The sequence below is a fragment of the Sylvia atricapilla genome, chromosome 10 (genome assembly GCF_009819655.1).
Source record: "Sylvia atricapilla isolate bSylAtr1 chromosome 10, bSylAtr1.pri, whole genome shotgun sequence".
NCBI lineage: Eukaryota > Metazoa > Chordata > Aves > Passeriformes > Sylviidae > Sylvia > Sylvia atricapilla.
This window is the reverse complement of record NC_089149.1, coordinates 5,679,065-5,699,060: the sequence shown is the minus strand read 5'-3', so window position 1 is coordinate 5,699,060 and position 19,996 is coordinate 5,679,065. Positions and strand designations below refer to the sequence as shown.

The 19,996-nt window shown below is 39.9% G+C and overlaps 1 protein-coding gene across 1 annotated transcript in view; it reads right to left on the bottom strand.

The window, feature by feature from the left end:
• The window catches only part of NAALADL2 (N-acetylated alpha-linked acidic dipeptidase like 2), a 227,352-nt gene that overhangs the window by 182,061 nt on the left and 25,295 nt on the right, over positions 1–19,996 (bottom strand). The window contains exon 3 of the mRNA XM_066326482.1: positions 568–838. Within this exon, the coding sequence (XP_066182579.1) occupies positions 568–838 (271 nt within the window). The remainder of the gene's footprint in view (positions 1–567; positions 839–19,996) is intronic.

The following is a 19,996-nucleotide window of genomic DNA, read 5'->3' as shown; positions in this document are numbered from 1 at the left end:
GATAGAACTACAAATTGGTGTTTTCAAGAGGAAACAGAGCAGATGTGTCAACTGAGTTGTCACAGAAGAAATTATGTGAGATCCACAACCATAATTCAGGCTCTAGGTATTAGCCCAGAACTCCCACCAGACTCATCCCATCCTTCCTACCAGCATCCCTCAAACCAGTAGCTCTCATACATCAGAAAGGATAAAGTGCAATTCCAGATTTTTATACACAAGCAAAATGTGCCAATTCATTAACACAGATACTTAAAAAAATATTCACATAGATATATGTGAGTGTATATTTGTATCTACATATATCTCCTATGAACTATTCATATAAATAAGGTTGCAAGGTTAATTAAGGTAAGTACGATTGGGCCTCAACATAATTCACATAAATATGTTTTTTTAAGGCTGGGCATTTCAGCTTATCACCATTTGGATTTGATGATCTTGGAGGTCTTTTCCTACCTAAATAACTCAGTGATTCTGTGTGCAGTTTTCCAGCCAGGTTCAGCAAAAGCTGATGTTTGCTGACTCTATTTCCCCACAAGTGACAGAGACAAATGGCCACGTTACCTCCAGAGTTCCTTTGGCAGAATAAGCTGCGTAGGAGTACAGGAGGTCTTGGCTGGGAGGTGCTCTGGGGTCTCTGCTGCACTGCTGTCCACTTGGATAAAAGCACTCCCCGCTGCTCTGCAGAGTGACTGTGTTTGAGGAAGGGCCTGGCAGGTCGAGCAGAACGGAGTAATTCACCAGCTGGACATCTTCCAGGCCTTGGGAACGCCACTGACCCAGGATTTTCATTGCAATGTCTGCATCATCTTCTCTGGGGAACTCTAACAAATCTCTGGGAAAAAAAAAAAAAAAAAACCCACACGGAAGTAAACATGGGTTTAGTTTATTTCCCACCAGGACTCTTTTACCTTAGAATGCATCAGTGCATGACTTTATTAAAAACCTATTATCAAACGTGCAAAAAAAACCTTACAACTTTCATTTTTTTGCAAATATTTTCTTACCAAGTACAAGACAAAGGCAACTGCTTTTCTGGAAATAAAAGTAAGAAAAAATGTACATACAGACAACATATCCAAATGAAATAAAGAATCCTACAGAAATTATCACACTAATGATTTCAAAATACGTTTGTCTTTAGCAGATCAAATTTGTAAAAGAGCATCAATTTAACCAATCTTTAAACATGAAGAAGCCAATCTGAAGTAACATCTCAAGGACATCAGGACATGATGTTGAAAATTACTTATAATTATGCAGTTATAATTACATATTTGACTTGAATTCATCAAGGAAAGCAATTTTACTAAGCAGAATGGAACTGTTCCCCCAAATGATAGCACTGGCAGCGAGTTCTTCACATTTCCTACCTGCACTGAGGGATCACCTGAGCCACCAGCTTGGCCAGCAAAAAAGGCACACATGGGAACTATTTTGGCAGCATCCACTGATGGGTCAATGACAGCTCAGGTTGGTCTGTGTTTGCATCACTTTCAGCCCTGGCTGGCACAGGGGCCACAGGATGAAGGCACCAAAGGAGCATCTTCCTCCTCAGCACATGCCAAAGGATTCCAGATGCTGAAACTATTGCCATGATAACTTCTGAGGATGGGCTTGCTGAAGGAGCAACTCAAGGCTTTCCCTACTTATGCAGGCAAGGAGTCATGTAAGCAAAGAAGGACAGAAATAATTTTTTTTACTCAAATAAAAAGCACTACCCACGTGCAGCACAAAAAGCTTATGGAATATTTGCTGGATTTTGTGAAGTTGAGCTTTTTGGGTTTTTTTTTTTTTTTTTGTGTGTGTGTGTGTGTGTGTCTGCAAAGCTGTCAGGACTGAAAAGAAGATTAAGGATCACAGATCTATCGATTCCCAAGCACAGAGATTCTGACACTGCCTGAGTGTCTTGTCCACAACCTTCTCTTCACAAAAACGCCACTAAATTTAACCGCTTTAAGGTCCCCAGCAGAACTTCAAACAATACCCTGCCTTGCACATATCAAAAATAAAGGGTTGAATAATGAATGTGTAGTGTTTTTAAGCAAGTAATAGGTATCTGAGAATTCCACCAGGTGCTTTCCAGGTGTCCCTGCAATATCCAAAGCCAGTGTTCCAGGTGGGAAGCTCCTGGCTAAAGGTACTGGCACTGAAGGGTCTGCACTGCCCCCAGGGACAGCCTCAGCAGGCAAAATTATCATAGAGGTCAAGGACAAGGGCTCCCTTCTCCACTCATCTTGTGGCTGAACATTTGAGAAATGAACATTACTGCCTAGACAACATCATGGTCTTAAACGGGCACAAAGTGAGGTTATAACACCCATTACACCTGGAAATGGCTCAAAAATTAAATATTCCATTCAAATGCCTAGTGCCCATCATCACATTACATGGCTGGAATGATCATTCCAACAAGCTGCTTTTTTTTTTTTTTAAACAGACATATCTTTGTATAAACGTGCTTTTTTATAAAATACATTTGTTCAAAGCAATATGTTGTATCCCAGCTGCATTGGCCCAGTGAGGCTGCTCACACACAAAGTTCAAAATCTTTACAACAACACTGGCCTTATGTTGGGACTTGAGGGATCCTGTCAGGAACAATAACTGTCTTGCAGATTTAATGTTTTTAAATTATCTAAAATAAGTCTTCCAGCAGTCTACACCACACAGATGACTTAATCCAATCTGCAGTATATTACAACTTTCCAATTTCATCTCCTGTGCCTGCTAATGTAATGACATAAACTTGGGCAGTGCAGAAATACAGAAAACTGTTTGATTAACATAATCATTAACAGAATATCTACATTTCCCTCATGTGATAGAAACATTAATAGAATAAATCATTAAAGAAACTTATCCCAGGCCAATAGGGCTATGGCACATTGCAACCAGAAGTATTCAGTCACAAGAAAAGGAATTAAGCATTAAAAGAGAAAGATACAATAAGCAAATTGCTCCTTTACTAATAGAAGTTACTTTCTACTTCATAATTAAATCAATACGTCTTTGAAACTTTTGTGACAACATATCTGATTAAGTTACAGAAATGATCCCACTCACTATTTACTCCATAATGTCTTTATAGAATGTTAAAATCTAATTGCAAATTATGAGCACACATTATTTTACGATAAATCAGCACATATTAGACTACTTTGATAAATCTTATAAACATCATCAGAAAGACTTTTTTTTTCCAGACTTATTGCAATAGCTGACTTGCATTTGCCTTTGATGCTGACTGCATGAACTTAAAGTCAGAGGTAATTTAACTCATTATTTTTTCACATACTAATTGTATAACAAGTAAAATATGCAACACCAGTAATTCCTAAACCCAGCCAAATTCAGAAAATCGTCAAGCTTGGCAGTTCAGCCTGGAAGAATATCAACACTTCACACGCACTTCACAGTCCTTTACAAATGCTCAAATTATTTACTTCCTAGAACTTGCAGGGCTCAGAGACTCCCAGTCGTGGGATTTCAGCAGTGGAGAGGAGCAGCCCCTCGGGATGAGGATGCTTCCCAAGCAGCTGCATGCTCAGGAGGAACCAATTCCCATGCAATTGCCAATTTTCACTTACAGCACTGCCTCTGATAACCTCAGCCAAATTTTTAAAGACTATTCAGGGACGTTTTCAGGTGCATTCAATGGGAATAACCACAGAGTTTATGGGCACATCTCTGCTGCTGTAAACCTGCATAATCCAGTGAAGTGGAGCCACCACTGACTGAAGATCTTGTCTCAAATCAGAATCAACACTAATAAATGTAACAATGCCAGTCTGAATATTCCTGTGCCTTTATAGGATGCTCTCAGAGATTTCCAAAAATTCCTGACCTTTCCTTTCTAACACAGGTCAGTACTGAACTAATGTACATCAGAACAGGATATAAACTCATTTCTTGAGCATTCTCCTCCCTCTCAGAATGCTTGGTTCCTGAACTCAAAAAAACACCAGGTAAAATTGCACTTAAAACTCAGAAAGGTCACTCGACTTCACTTGAATAAAGTAGAGATTTCCCACTTTGATGTGATGAAAAGACCATTACTGTTGAAGATCCAAAGTCCTAAACCTAGAATAATAATTTAAAATATTTTAAATATATTGAACCTGCTATAAAGCCAGGGGTTCTGCAGCCTTTGCAGCTTTAAAAGGCTATTCTTTACCAGATGGTTATAAAAGACAAATGAACACACACACAAAATATACAAATTTCATTTTCAATTTGGTAACCATGGGGAACATAGACCTGCCGTGCCTTAATGGAAAGTCATTTGCTACAACAGCACTTTTTGACGCAGTCTGCCAAAGGAGAGAACAAGGTATTGCAAATAAACCAGCTGGGACACTGAAACACCACTCAACAGACACTGAAAAATTGCAACAGGTCACTCGAACAACCAAGAGATGGAATAATTTAACTGTATGACACAATTACTTCTCAGATAATCCTATTAAATAGCTATAAAACCACATGAAAAAAAAAAATGGAATTGCAGAAGGATTCTACAGATTCAATCTAAAAAATTCTACAGGGACAAAAATTCCCCGCAAACACATAAAATTTCAGGTGTGGTTGATTTGGTTTTTTTCTTTTCAGATTTACCACCTGTACTGCCACGAGCATGGGGAACTGGCCTACACTTCCTGGCCTACTAAGAAAAAATAATCTGAATTCCAGTTTTGCTGAGTTAGATGTTTAAGTGCCTTGTTCCCATATTTCGACTGTAAATTTCCTCTATTTTCTTCCAGTTCACCAAAATTGTTCACAAAGCAACTACTGTAATTTTAGATAAGAGCCAACAGCAAATATGATTTTGGAATTTTTGCAGATCGATCTTTCAGCTGAGTAGCTGCTCTCAGATCCTGTGAGCAACAACTGCTCATATTTTGTAAATCTGCATCAGATCAAAGTGTTCCCTTGTCTGACGCGATGCTCCCAACGGTAGCTGGTAGCAGATAACCACAAAAGAATGCAGGAAATGCATCACGTGGAGTTATTACACTTATAGCCTCTCATGCAAATATCTCTTTTTTTTTTATTTCTTTTAAACCTCAAACTTTGTGCAGGCAGAGTTTTAAAGATGTTTTCATGTGTTGAGGATTCCAGAGCTCGTTTCAGTCCATTAGGAGCTGTGCTGTGGTACCTGCACACGCCAACTGCTCAGCAGATGCACCAGCATTTCCCACACTTGCAGAAAGAGGAGTTATTTGTGTCCATCACACACAGTGTGCACACACAGGAAACGCTCAGGAAATACCACCTGCCCAAGCCACATCTGCTTCAATTTTAATTACATGTTCCTGTTAATTAGGGCACTCCACCGGGCTGGTCTCCAACCTGCCCGGCTGGATTTCCCATGGTCTGAACTGATGGGCACAAATCTGCTGCTCCCAAAAGGTAGAAATAAATAAATTCAGGTCCAAGAGAGGATAAATATTTATCAGGAGGTGAGAGAAACATGCTCACGGTGCAAAGTGCTGCAGGCAGAGTCCTGAAGCACCTCAGGTTCTTCAGGTTACACTGCAGGGTCACCAGCACCTGCAGCAGAGAACTGATCTGTGAAATGTCCTCTGTCACATCTACCATCAGTCTTCACACACTCTGGATATTCTGGGCAAATTTCTAGCAATAATAATAATAACAATTAACCCCCGCTCATACTGCTTTTGCTGTCTAAGGGAATATTTACAGACCTGCATCTGCACCACGAGTTTTACATAAGGGCCTACAATACACATTTTAACATGCTTTAACATAAAGAAGTACAATTTTAACAAAAAAGACTGTGATTTATGGCAGCTTTTACTTTTCACAGACATAGATTAATTCAATTTGTGAAATAATAAAAAATATGGAATGTCAGAAAACAGAATGCTGGCTCTAGATTTGGTTGTGCAGTTCTCCAGAAAAAAAAACAAAAACACTTTTGATTTTATGTTTTTTTAAACATTATGTGCACTGTGGCTCTCAGGATTTTCCAATAAAAGTGTCATAAGCTCTCTCTTTAGAAAGTCATACTATTGATAAAATAGAGAAATACTTTTAAATAAAACTTTATAGGATTTTTGCACTGTGTTTAAGTCCACCTGGGCATTAGACTTTCACAAGGGTACCTGGCCATGTGCATCTTCTCCTATTGCAGTATAAATTCATGCAGAACTGCTCCAGGGCAAATCTCTCATTTTCCTGAGAAGTTCTTTGCCAGGGGACTGAAGAACACTCAGATCTCAGTCCCTGCTGTCTCCCAAGCTTAGCTCTTTTGTACATTTATGTTTTTTCACTACAGGACTAAGGAGTTTACTGCTCCTACCCATCACATCAGTCAAATGTCTTCCATATTTTTTAAATAAAACTCATCAGGATGGTTCAAATCTCACTTTCCAACACCATGGTGCAAGCCAAACTTGCATTCAAGGCAGATGGTGGAAGGCATTGAAAAATGACTGATTCTCCCACTGTCAGGTCCACAGTTTATTGGAAAACAAGCAATTCTTTGTTCCTCTCCACTAAACATTGCAAAGTCATGAATTTGCCATAGTGAGCTTTCCAAAGCTCTTTAAGAGATCTGGATGTCAGTTACGTGACATTTCGCCAGCATCCAAATCTCCCAAATAGTTCAGAACATTGGAGGGCCAGTATGAGAGAAGGAAATCACTCAAGGGGGCACAGGAAGGCAGAGAACAGAAACCAGACTGGCTACTGACACTTCTGGCTTCAGTTACCAAAGCGTTTTGTTGGTTTTGGGTTTTTTTTAATATTACTTAATCATTTTTTCTTTTCCAAGCACTCACTTTTCTGTGACATACACCTTGCTCAACTACCCAGTGCAGAGATGGATGAGAATGTCATCAAGCATTTCTCTCTCCTTATTCTGGAAGCAAGTTTAAAAAACACAAAAAAACCCTCAAAACACCCTCCCACAAGAACAAAAACAAAACCAAGGAAAAAAGAAAAAAAAGAACAACAAAAACAAAACAAAAACAACTGAACAACAACAACCAAAAAACCAAACCAAACAAAAACCCACCCACAGATGATTATCACTATCTACTTTAAGAACAGTAAATGAACCACAGAATCCTGAACATGGAGAAGGACAGGTCCAGTCCATCAAATTTACTATTTCAAAGATCCTAAGACCTAATTTCACAGGAAGAGGAGAGACTTAGCAATTTTCACACTGTGTACTTCAGCCCTAATGAACTCACTGCCATATTCCACTGTTCTCTTTGGTTAGAAGAATAACACATTTTCCTTTTAGCAAGCAAGGAGACCTTGCTTCTCCCTAACACAAAACTTCAGATACTTATCACAAACTGGACTGATCTACTCCTCATACATTATTCTATTTATTACAATAAATGGCTTTCAAGAGATGAGCTGTTGGTTAAAAAAAAAAAAAAAAAAAAAGGGGGTTCTTTCAAAATACATACACAATGAAGATACCTATATAGGAAACCTCTTTTATTCTTATTAAAGGAACTCTTGTTTGATTGTTTGACAGAAGATCTCTCAAAATGATGACATTTTCTTTCACAATCAATAACATGCCTGCAACTAGTTTTCTTATTAACTTCCACAGCTGCTAAATTTTGGTCAAGACACAGGTTTTCCTCTATGGCATGGATGATTGTGTGCATGCATAAAAAACTGTATCTTGGTACAATTCCATCTAAAACATTTTAAATAACCCTCACGCTTTAATTTTTTTTTGGCTATACAAGGATATCTTAGCCTTTGTTTTAAATACAGCAAAGGGAATACGCAATTTTATTCGCCCAATTATTTAATGAAGGGTTTTATTCTATTTTCTCCTAATGCAGGAGAAGCAGCAGCAGCTCCAAACAGCTGTGCCCTGCATTTTCCAGCAGGTTACAACGCCGAGGGCGATGTGGAGCCGCAGCAGAAGGAGGACAAGGAAAAGACAATTCCTCACCTTGAAATGTTTGCATATAACCCTGCATTCTCTGGCAGAGCACTGACCCAGCAAAACTTCACAATGATATAATCTTCTTTTCTTCCCAGACCACAGGGAATATGTCAGTGTCTCAATAAAATGTGACCAGCTGCATAATCAAGTCCAAGTGGTTCCTTTTACTGTCGGACACAATTAGGTTTACTTCCAGCAAGAGACCATTGCTGTGTGGATGTGAATAGCAGTGGATGGTTCTTTTTTCTATACAGAAAACCTATTGATCAGAAAAACCCCTTGAAACCTTGCTTTTTATACAGGAAATCTGCTGATGATAAAAAAAAATAAATCTCAATACTGCTCAACTGGCAGTATTTTATTCCTTTCAATTGCCAATCATTAGACTACACTGTGAACTCTAAAGTAATTACACTGAATGGGTCATTCTGATGGCACTGGACATCTTTATTGGAACTGTATGATTTAACTTTTAAATAATACCTCAGTTCTCAAAGGACAATGAGGAATTAAAGTGGGCATGGTAACCCAAAAAAAAAAAATTCAAAAAATAAACAAAAAACCACCCCACAACAACTAAGCAAAGCTTAGAAAAGCTACCTATTATGTAAAGATTGAGGATGACTTTGAATTAGATAAATCCCCAAATATATTTTTAGTTTTCAGAACTTGAAAAGAATGTAAAATCTTTAATTTCTTTCATGAATTTAAAGAGGGAAAGCCTAAGACAGTCACAAGATGATGCCATGTAACCTTCCTGTTACCAGCCTCAATTTCTTATCAGTATATGGTAATTTACCAGTGCAATTCTAACAGAACTCCAAAGATTCCTAGCTGATTTGTCAGCTTGGATATTTTATTTCAAAATTATTTATAAGTTCAGTAGAGTGTACTGGTTAAAATGAAAACTGCAGATTAAAAGAAAAAAAAAAAGGAGAAAGGATAAAGTACCATCTCCACATGCTTATGTAAGAAAAGTGTTATCACAAATGCCATATCACATGGCTTAGTTCTGATAATCTCCATCTCACCAGCTGAACTGTGTTGCAGATGCATTTGTTTTTATCTGAAAACACTGACAGCTTCCAAGTGACCCTTCAGTTCTAATATACAGCTGAGGAAATCAGCACTGATAACCAAAACACTGTCCTGAAGTTATTTACACTGTACCACAAATCCAACTGCTTGTGGATAAACTGAAAGCTCTCTCCAAAGGAGCAAGCATAAAATCTTATAAAGACAGGCTTGGGATGAGGCCACAGGAGATCATTTGGTTTGAGGCAGGCTCAGCTCACCCCACTGCCACTCCAGGCATTTGTTTTCCTGCCCTTTTCCAAAGATATAAACCTCTTGTCCATCCTAAATAATCACCCTCCTGTTTTTAGATACACTGTGTTTTCTCCTCTCCTCCACTCATGTTGAGAACAGACTCATCTTTTTCTCTCTGCAAGTATTTTTACATACTTCAGGATTGCTCTCATGGCCTTCCTTCAACTGATCTTGTCTTAAAATCAAATTTCCTCACTCTCTTCATCCATTTCCTAAGAGCCACTGCTCCTGAAATCTCCAGCTGCCTTTCCTCACCTCTTCTGGCCCCTTGCCAGCCTGTCCCCACTCCTCTTGAAACAGAAGTCCAAGGAAAGGCTACTGAGAATATGCCATTTGCACTGAAAATGAAGGATTAGTATCCAATTATTCCCTGCCCCCATTAAATTCAATTATTATCCTCCTGCTGTCCTTTATTTTGATTTCAACTCTGTGCCTCTCCAGTAAGTTCATGGACTCCTCAGCCCTGCTGACCTCAAAGGGGCCTCATCATTTCATCACTCATTTGCTTCAAGAAGGAATGATCCTGAATACACCTCCACGAACTGTATAAAACAGGTCAGATTTTCAAAGTGCTGAGACTCAATCCACTGTTAAAAATGCATTCACCTGCCCCACTCCCAACCAAAAAGTTTCCAAAAAGACAACTCAGTTTAAGTGTCAGACTTACAGAATTTTTCTATCTGCCCCACACCAGATTTTACTGGACATCGGTGTGGACGCTAGGATACACTTTTTAAAGCAGGCAAAATTTGAAGTATTTGATTGCTCAGTTCTAAGCCTCTACTGATGTCAAGTCTGGGGCTGATCAAGGATTTGGTTTCCAAAATCATCACTCCCTTTGCAATGAGAATCCAGTAAGTTTGCTGTCAGTACAGCAAATCTCTTGAAGCCATCTGCACAGTCCACCTCAGGTCCACACAAAAAGGTCCTTTCTGTCCCTCCTGAAGCTGATCTACCCACTTCATCTCTTCCCAGCAGTCTCAGTGAAGTCCTCACATCCCTGAGGGGCACATTTATGGGAAAATGTTGGTGTCACAGAAATCACAGAAATCACAGAGATTTCTAGAAAAGTGATAGAAAACAGACCTGACCTGCTCCTTCTCCACCTCTTCCTTTGGCACATTTCATATGCAACATTCCCTGTTGACACTGGCATGTCCAGGAGTACATCACTTCCCCCAAAGCCATCTATTTATCCACATTTCCTTGCCCACTGCAGTCTTCCATCACACTTCTGGCCCTTCTCTAGCTGGAAAGAAAATAAACCCCACAAAGTGTCCCCAGAACAGCAGGTGCTGGTTTCAGGGTGTAATATTTACACTAACTCACTTTCAGCCTCTCTTATGATCTAACAAAAATTCGAAGGCTCAGTTTTAAGCAAACAGAGCACAAAAGACCAAGACAACAGAAATCTGCAGATGTTCAGGAATTGGAACCCAGCTGAAAAATGCCCCCGACTATTGAGCACAATTTATTGTAGCATCACCTGAACTGCTCCTTGCCAGGACAAATGGATGATGGCTCAACCCAAAGGCCAGAGTGAGGTGGCTGTTGCTGGACAGTAAAAGTGTTCTAGTCCAAAGCTACAATGTCAATTAAATCTTTTGAGGGGAAAAAATTAAAAGCAGAACTGTTATATAACAACAGAAAATTTCCGTACATTTTTTTTGTCTAGCTTTCTGCAAATATGAGTCTGAGTCTGCTCCTAATGTATGGTGTGTTAAAGCCACAGACAGACATAAGGACACAAAACAGGATTCAGATATTCCTCAGATGAGCAGGTTTTTACTGAGTACTCACACACAGAACACAGTCAAGTCATCTCCACTGTAGAAAAAAATACTGTCGTGGCCATGCTGCATTGCTTCTCTCATCCTCTATGAAGACAAAGTCATCTATTAAACTATCAAGTAGCTGGAGGAACTGTGGGAGGCAGATGGTCCATTTGTTATTAGCATGACACCACTACTCATGTTCTTGGTAACAAACTGCCCACGTGGACTATGCAGACACAACATTTCACCCCCGAGTTTCTTAAAAATCTGTGACATTAACACATATGACACACTCACTGACATATAAAATGGATAAATATCATAATGATAGAACCAGTAAAGGGTTCAAAGTCTAAATATACTCAACCAAGCTGAATCAGAACAGCTTCAGATTTTTAAGCCGGGGACAAAAAAAAAAAAAAAAAATCACATCATAACTTTTGCAGTGTAGCCACATTCAAAATTGCATGACCAGGAAGAAAAAAATTGAAAAATTGTAGCTATACCTGAAGCAATAGGCACTACAAGAGGTATCCGTAGAGTCTGTGTTTTGGGAAAACTGAAGATAAATTGAATTCTTTGTGTTTTATTGGAAACCTTCAGAAAACAAATCTACCTTACTTAGCAAATGCAGGAACCCAGTGAGCGTTTCACTGCAGCCTAATGGATATCCTGTCCCTTCTTCAACTTCTTCCTCCACTCACCCCCAAAGTGGCTCAGATTTACAGCCCATATTGTGCCTGTTCACTGGCACTCTTGCTGCAGGCAGAATTCTGCCAGAAAGACAAAAACACGACAGGGAAAGACTCAGGGAAAGACTCAACAATTCCCACGCGTTTATTCCTCAGAGCAGGACACTGCAATAGCCAGCCACGGGTTGTGCACACATTTACTCCAATGAACTGATTGAAACTGTACAAGTGCAAATCCATACGTGGACGTTATTCCGAAGCAGCTGCTCTGTTTAATGAAGAATCATTGCAGGTTTTTCTTTCTGCACATTTTCTGCTGGCTGCAGACATTCCCACAAGGAGTGTCCATAACTCCATTGTCACGGAGCAGACACACCTCACCCCTGCACCAACTGCAAGTCTCTCCCCCAACCACAATTAAAACCATACCCAAAGGAGCTCCTTTTAAACCAAAATATACATGCCTAAATTTAGATCAGCTCCTTCTGTTTCTTCCAGAGCAGGCACAAGGACAACTAGGACAGCACTCACTTCTGAATTTTGGTCAGATGCTTCAGCAAATTACTTCGCACTAAAGCTTCACTCTACAAGCCACAATTACTATGAGACCTAAGCAACCTGGGCTCTGTTAAAAGGCAAAAAAGGAGGACTATATTATTTTGAGTCTTCCTACTGAAGAAAAATACAATCTGGAAGTGAATGCAATACTGAGTAAAACAAATAGTGGGTTTTATTAAATCTGATCTCCAATTAAAACAAGTATCACAAGTGGTTAAGCCTTAGAAACTTTTTTTAAAAAGCTCATTGTAACAGAGAGCACAAGGGAAGAGGCAAAGCACATTTTCGGTGAAGTTAATAGTTTTGTCAACAAAATACAATATTAGCTGTGATATTTATGTAAGCAATATCTTCCAGAGCACCGACAGGATTTAGGAAAGGGAGAAGACTTAAGCTTCTCTTTGGAATTGCATGTGGGATCATCTTTTCTACAGTGTTTGAAACAGCAAATTTCCTTAGCAATCAGTGCAGAGTTGGGTATCCACAGAGGGAGCACAAAAAGGCTCCAGACACCCAAATACATGCCAGTCACTGTGAATTAGGATAAAATTTGCTTCTGTATCTTTCTCAGTGAACTCTACTCTGTCAAGACTGCCAAACCCTGCCTGTACCTTCTCTTCTTTCTGGGGTTTTGTGATTTGCTTTGGGATGTGGGCGTGGACGAGGGTCACCTCATGTCACACACTTTTTTTTTACCATTTTTGGGAGCTTTTCTACCTCTTCTCCTCACCATCCTCCCCTTCCCCCTGCAAACTGTCCTTTGGTTACCCCAGCCTTTGATGGCTCCACATCTGCTCTCCTGCACTGCCACATTTCACTCCTGAAACGTCCCTTGTCAGCTCCAGCCCACTATTCCCCTATAACATATTCCTCTGTGTGCTAAGCTGACAGGATCAGCAAACAAATAATATAATGCATTTGAGCCTTGGGACTGAAAAAATGACTGATGAGCCAAACACACCTTGAGTGGAGAAAGAAAGAAAGAATTCAACTTGACAGGGGAGCTGGACCATGTATGCCTCCCCCAGCCTTTCATCCTGCATATCACAGGAGAAACACTCCAGAAACATTGGCTTATAAAAATAATTTACTCACAATATCCAGATGGTGAGTGGGGAGAGGAATAGCCTAGCTGCTGGAAGTGTTTTCCCACCTTGTATCAGATTTTGAAGTTTTAGATAAAAGTGATGTCACTTGAGGTGACTTGGCAGTCTGTGCCCACAGTTTGCTCTCTAGGCTAGCATGAGGTACAAATTTCTATAATTTGGGTAAAATCTTTTTCTACATCAACAATCAGGACCTAAATTTTATTTAATACTCATAGTCTTCATGTGTAATACAGCACCTTTCTTTTGGAGGATCAAATACCAGCTTATTTAATGTTTGGCTTGTTGGGTTTTTTTTTTTTGGGGGAGGAGGGGAAGTTATTGTAAGATTTTGTGTAATTCTGTTACACAAGGCAGATGTGAACATTTAGAGAGCTGAGAGATGGAAAAGGAGAATAATCTTGCTCTGCATCATCCTCTGTTCACCTTGGCCACTAACATTAAGAAATGTGATTTAATGACACATTTATATGAAGACAACAACAGCTTTATAGCTTACTATACACTACATTTCTAGGATGCATTTCCTAAATCATCAACAAAATTACCCTCTGTAGCCATGCATTTAGTCTACCTCTCAGCAACTGGAAAGATTGAATTAATCACATTAGCCACAGCCAAGACTTCTTTTTACTTTTTTAAATGGATGATTAACATTAGAATCTCCGATCCATATTTAGACATATAAATAAATAAAATCTTGAATTAAAAATTATGAACACTGAAAATTAGGTCACCTACGTAGGAGTTTTATTAAAGACTTAAGTACAGTTGAGATTATCTCCTCCTCAGTTAGAACATTTTCCCATGGGGGACTGGCAAGTCCATAGCATTTCTAAGGACAAGACAGTCCCCAAATGGTTCATCCTCTTCTATCCACTCAGGTCTCAGCCCTAAGTCTCAAGAGCCTTTCTCAATAAAGTCACTAAACTCACCCACCTCTGACTTCCCCTAAAGGGATCCCTGTCCCAAGCCCTGACCTACCCCTCTGCCTCCATCTGAAAATTCCTGTTTGTTCAGCTCTGCTGATGGAATAATAAACCACCTCATCCAGAACACTCTGGGGGGATTATTTACACAATTTAAACACTATGTATTCATTAATTGAGCTAATCCACATGATAGAAACATGTTTTTGTGCAGCCAGTCTGCTCCCTAAGACAAATTGTAATTTTTTAACAACCCATCCAGTGCCAGTCCTCTTCCAGCATTTTCCAGGCACCCACTGTAGGCAGTGGCTGTTCTGTTTCCTGAAATGAAACCAGCACATCAAAACCTTCTAGCTGAATGGGCCTGACCTTTGTAAAGCAGTGCTATTAATACGATAAAATAAACTGCAGGACTCCAGCAGGCAGGTTAAAAACTCAGTAAAGAGCCAGGAGACGACATGAAATGAGACTGAGCGGTCTGTGCGTAATGAAGTAGACGATATCCTAAAATTGAATCAGCTTCCAATAGCCAAGATCTGCTTTTAAAATACAGAGATGCATCTGCATTGGCAAATGAAAAGGCAAAGAGTGCATTTAAAGGCAGTCAAAGCCACACTGTTTCTATCCATTCGTATTCCAGAACAGTGATGCATGAAATAATGGCTGTTAATACACAGCTTTGCACATGCTGCCAGATAAACCCCAAACCAGACTGACTGCAAGAGGGAACACCCACTTTTCTTCCTATAAATGTGCAGGCCTCTTACATGAACACATGTAAGTGTAAAAACTAATTTTCACAACTGCATTTTCTTAGATGTAGAATATGTATTTAAAAGCCCCAGGAATAACTGGTAATCCATGCACATGTGTGTGCCTGTGTGTGCACACAGCATCAGCAGCTGGGACTGGAAGGAGCCTGACACCTGCTTCATCTGCTGCTGCTGTTTCCCTGTTTAAGGCAGATTGCAGAACACCAGAAGATTTCAGTGCAACCCCTTGATGACAGCAAGATGTTTGGAACACAACCTGCTTTCTCTGCCCCTGAACACTTGTAGCTGCAGCTCCACTTGTCTCCTGCCAGCTGCAGCACAAACCCCAGGAGACTCAGCTACCCCAGGCTGCTCCAGCCTCATTTACCACAGAGAGACAACCCACAACAGCTTTTCAGCTGCTGTTAGATGATTACTGAGGAATTTTCAGTTAAAAAAAATAAAAACCATAAAAAAAATCCAGTATCTAACAAGGTCAAAAACTTAATGTAAACTCCTAACACGATAAAATTACAGGATCACCTCCCATACATTGAACTCTGTCCGTCTGGGTTAATTACAGAGCAAAGCTGTGCCCTCGTACTGAAGCCCCCAAAGTTATGGTACCACACAAAGGGTAAAGTTTAAATTAATCAAAGCCATTTTATGTGCTATCTTCACACTCATCAGTTCCATAATGTGACAGAGACATTCACAGTACAAAACCCCATCAAATGCTTCCAGGAATTACAGCAGTATTGCCATATGCTTCAAAAATCTTCCAATGCAAAACCGACTGTAATTCTTTTGCAGTACTCACAGGAAGTGATCAATTCAGAGACACTAGTTTCTACCAAAAATACATTTATGAACCATTAATTACAAAATTCTATTATGCAACCTAACCAGTACTTTGCCCATATTCCAAAACTAGATGGAACACTCATGTACAAAATATTTTCTTCCAAGTAGCCTCCCTCAGAAGACAACTACTAAATTCTTAGACATCTTCCTTATATAACTAAACCCAGAAAAATAATACACCCCAAACCATAGAAGCCACTTACATAAAAAGCTTTAGAGAGCCTGAAATAGACCAATAGGTGAACTTAATCTGATTACCCACATCCTGTCAAGGATTTCATATTATAACAGGTTGGATTATCAGATAATTCCTATCAAATGTATCATTAGAAACATCGATAAAATGAAAGGTGGCAGTTGTCAGCTAATGAGTGCATTGTTAATGTGGCATCACACTTATCATCACAAGGAGTCAGTATGTAATTTTTATTTTTAAGAGTGGGAGACTATCAATAACACAAGAATTTTATCACTGGAGTTTTTTTGTTTCTTTTCATCTCCTTACCCAGGCACACTCAGGAAGAAGTGGTCACTGAAACATTCAGAAGGGTTTGTGGATCCTTGATTGTCTCAATGCTTTTATTCCTTACAAATTTTGTACAAAATGCTTTCATACCCAGCACAAGTTTAGCACATCCCACAAAAAAGGTCGAGTCAGTGCTTTAAACATATACAATACAGCTTAAAGCAATATCAGACAGAAGCTGGAGAAGAGGAACAAAAGCAAAAGGTACAACATGCTGCCAAGATCCCATTGTGTATTACCAACTCTCATTTTAGGCATATCTGTGTAATGTGACCAACTATCTGCAAGATTTTTATAGGGTATTACTCAGACAAGCAAATAGTACTTGAAATGTCATGCGTGGTTCACAGTGGAGCCTTTCCCCCACCTTTATTCCCAAATTCCTATAGAAGTGCCTACAGCAACAAATAAGTTTCCAGCCATGCAAATCTGTTTTACATTTAATCTCAAGTCTTAGCTCCTGGAATACTGTGACAGTGTCAGATTTTCAGCTTTTATTAAAAAAATATTTTAGCTGTTCAAATTACAAAGGAGAATGCAACAGAAATGAACCGAGACCACTCAGCAGTCAGATAACAAATTAAAAAGTATTCCTATTTAGACATAATTACTTTCATTGCTTGAGCAAGTAACAATAGAAAGCAGATGAATCATTTCGCCTTGTGGTGTTGACAATACTGCTTTGTGCAATATCAAAAACAAAAACCGAGGTGGTGAGACAGTCACACAGAGGGTCATGGTCTCGGGTGTCTTTGGTCAGATGTTTGCCTGCACTGTGATAAGCAGCTTTGGGCCACCACTGCAGGTCCCAAGAGCAATGTCACCCACTGCCAGCCAGCTCTGCTGCCTTTGGGGACCCTTCCCTGGTGGCAGCTCAGAGGATTCAGCAGGTAGAGAACCAAAGAACACATTCAATACACTCAGGGCTTTGGATACTGCCAGGAATGGCTGCACTCCTCCGGCCCAGGCACGTGAGCTCAGTGAAAATAAAAGCAGTATTTGGAATAATATTTTATTCCCCTACACCTCATGCTTGCTGGACAGCTGCTGCATGCCACACCATGAGAGCTGGGTTTCTATAAAGGGAGGAGAAAACCAAAGAGGTCTGCAGCACTGCAAACCCTGAGCCAAACTTTGATTTACACCGAGGAGAGCAAAAGGATATAATAAGAGATGGATAAACCCATCTCACTTGCTGTAATAAAAAAAAACCTCTTCTAAACAACAAGCCTATTCTGGAAAACCCCTAGGCTAACAATTTAATTTCTGACTGCAGGGATATTACCTTGTTAAATCAAGAGTCAGTGAAAGGCTTTTACTTCTCCCCATAAATGCATCCTCAGCCCTTCCTTTCCCCACTGCACTCCTGCCACCAGATGGAGGTGGGCACATCATGTGGCACTCGCAGGGGGAACGAGCAGGGAAAGCCACAGCCCTTCCTGTGGCTCTTGTCTCATTCCAAACAAATAAATGCAGTTTAAAGTCACTCTCTGCAGAGGCTGGAGGAGTATTTGGGCCAGCAGCGAGCAGCCCCTCGCACGCCGCTCCTGGTGGAAAAGCCATCCAGCAGTGGATTTATGAGGAATAAAGTCATTCATTTGAAACTGTGCTGAGGATATAACAGTAATTTATGTAGTTACCACTTACAGTCTTGAGATTAGGAGATGATAGCAAGCCAATGTAAGATTTATTCTTTCAAAAGGCATTTCTTTCTTGGAACAGAGGGCAAGCGAAGGAGTGTACAGTTTTGTTGTAAGCATTGTATACATTGTGAATAAAGTTACTGCAGAAAAAGGAAAAACAGTTTAACTCTTCTGCCATCTGCTATAGCATGACCCTCCTAAATAAACACACAGTAAGGCAATTTTGATGAAAGCAAAAATTATTACAACTTCACTGAGAAATCAGAATCAGCTGAAAATAGGAGTGAGAAAACTTCTATTTATGTCTGGAAAAGTCCCATCTCTTCCTTATTCACCCAGTCTTTGGAACTGAATTAAATGTTTTCTTCTCCTGTTGCTCCTGACAGATTAAGCATTCCAGAGCTGCCCATAATTAATTTTGGCATGAAGGTAACTACCCTTGCACAGTCTGGAAGACAAATGAAGTGTCAGAGAAAGGCATCCCAGAGTAATTTGTTTCTTGCCTTATCTGTAAGAAACAGGTGTAATTTTTTAACAGGTGTGATAGGACAGCGCCAGACAGTGACTCATCACTGCCCAGGAAACGGAAACCTAAGAGAAATACTTTGAGCACAAAGTGTGGGGAGGAAAATATAGAAATCAATTAGTAAAACAAAACAATCTGACACCCTGCCCAAAACCCCAAACACGCCTTAGGTGAGCATCACACATCCAAGTCACAGCGGAGGTTGAGGATCTGCAAGGAATCAGCCCTGGAAATCCTGTTGTTTGGAGATCCTGGTGTCTGGGGTGCAGGTGTCACACACATCACTGTCCCAACAGTGGCTCAAACTATCCCCCAGCTCCTGGACAGCCTGGACAAGGCAGGGACACATCAGGACATGGTTTCCCATGGTCTGGTTCCCCTGGCCACCACCATACGCTGGTGTCTGCTCTTATAAATATATACTATAAAGTCGGTTTTTTGCGAATATTAAAGATGAATGCTATACATATAATAACTTTGCTGTAAGGATATAGTTTTTATTTTTACTATTAGCAAAACTTAGACACGGTAGTAAGATAGCTGATATACAGTTATGCTTGTAATTGAACAGCCTGTTTGGTTGAGATAACATCCAGTTAACATATGATAAAACCCTGCTGTTGACATGCCAACTATCAACATCGACTGTCTGTAAAAAGCAGAAACCAAGGCCCAAGCTAGAATAAAAACACAGCCAAGAAACACTCATGCTCTGAAAAGGCAGACCCAGGGAGAAGCCATGCTAAACAGTTCGTAGAATATAGAAACTAGTTTGTAACAAAGTTTGAATATGCATGATAATTTAAATATATGCAACAGACTAATAAATAAATAAAATTTAAAATGTCTCTAAAATAGCAGGCTGTGTGCTTGGCTGAATGCCAAGTCACCCTGCCCTCAATACTTTGCTTGATTTTCTGTCTCCTAATTGACTTATTTTTTAATTAAACTTATTTTTTTTAAATTTACAAAAAAAGTGAACCTCGTTTTTCACACTGCTAAGGATGTGCCCAGCCTGTCTCCCAGCATCTCTTCCCTTTGGAAAGGCAGGGACCCTACATTCAAGGTGAGGCAGCAAGAGAGGTGACCCAAATTCCCACTCCTGGCTTCCCTTTCCCAGAGAGCAGGCTGCCAGCAGAATAAAAAGCCACCAACAGGGACAAGGCCACACAGGAGCAGACTGAGCCCCTGGGATGCCACTATGGGATTACCAGGGAGAGACGTTGCTGTGTGAGGTGGGATGTTATTTATTAACACCAAAAGTACAAACCTGTCATCCCCAAGCTTGCCTTTCTTGTTTACCTCACCTCTCTCCTATCAGCTTAAATCCTGCTATTCTTTCCCTCTC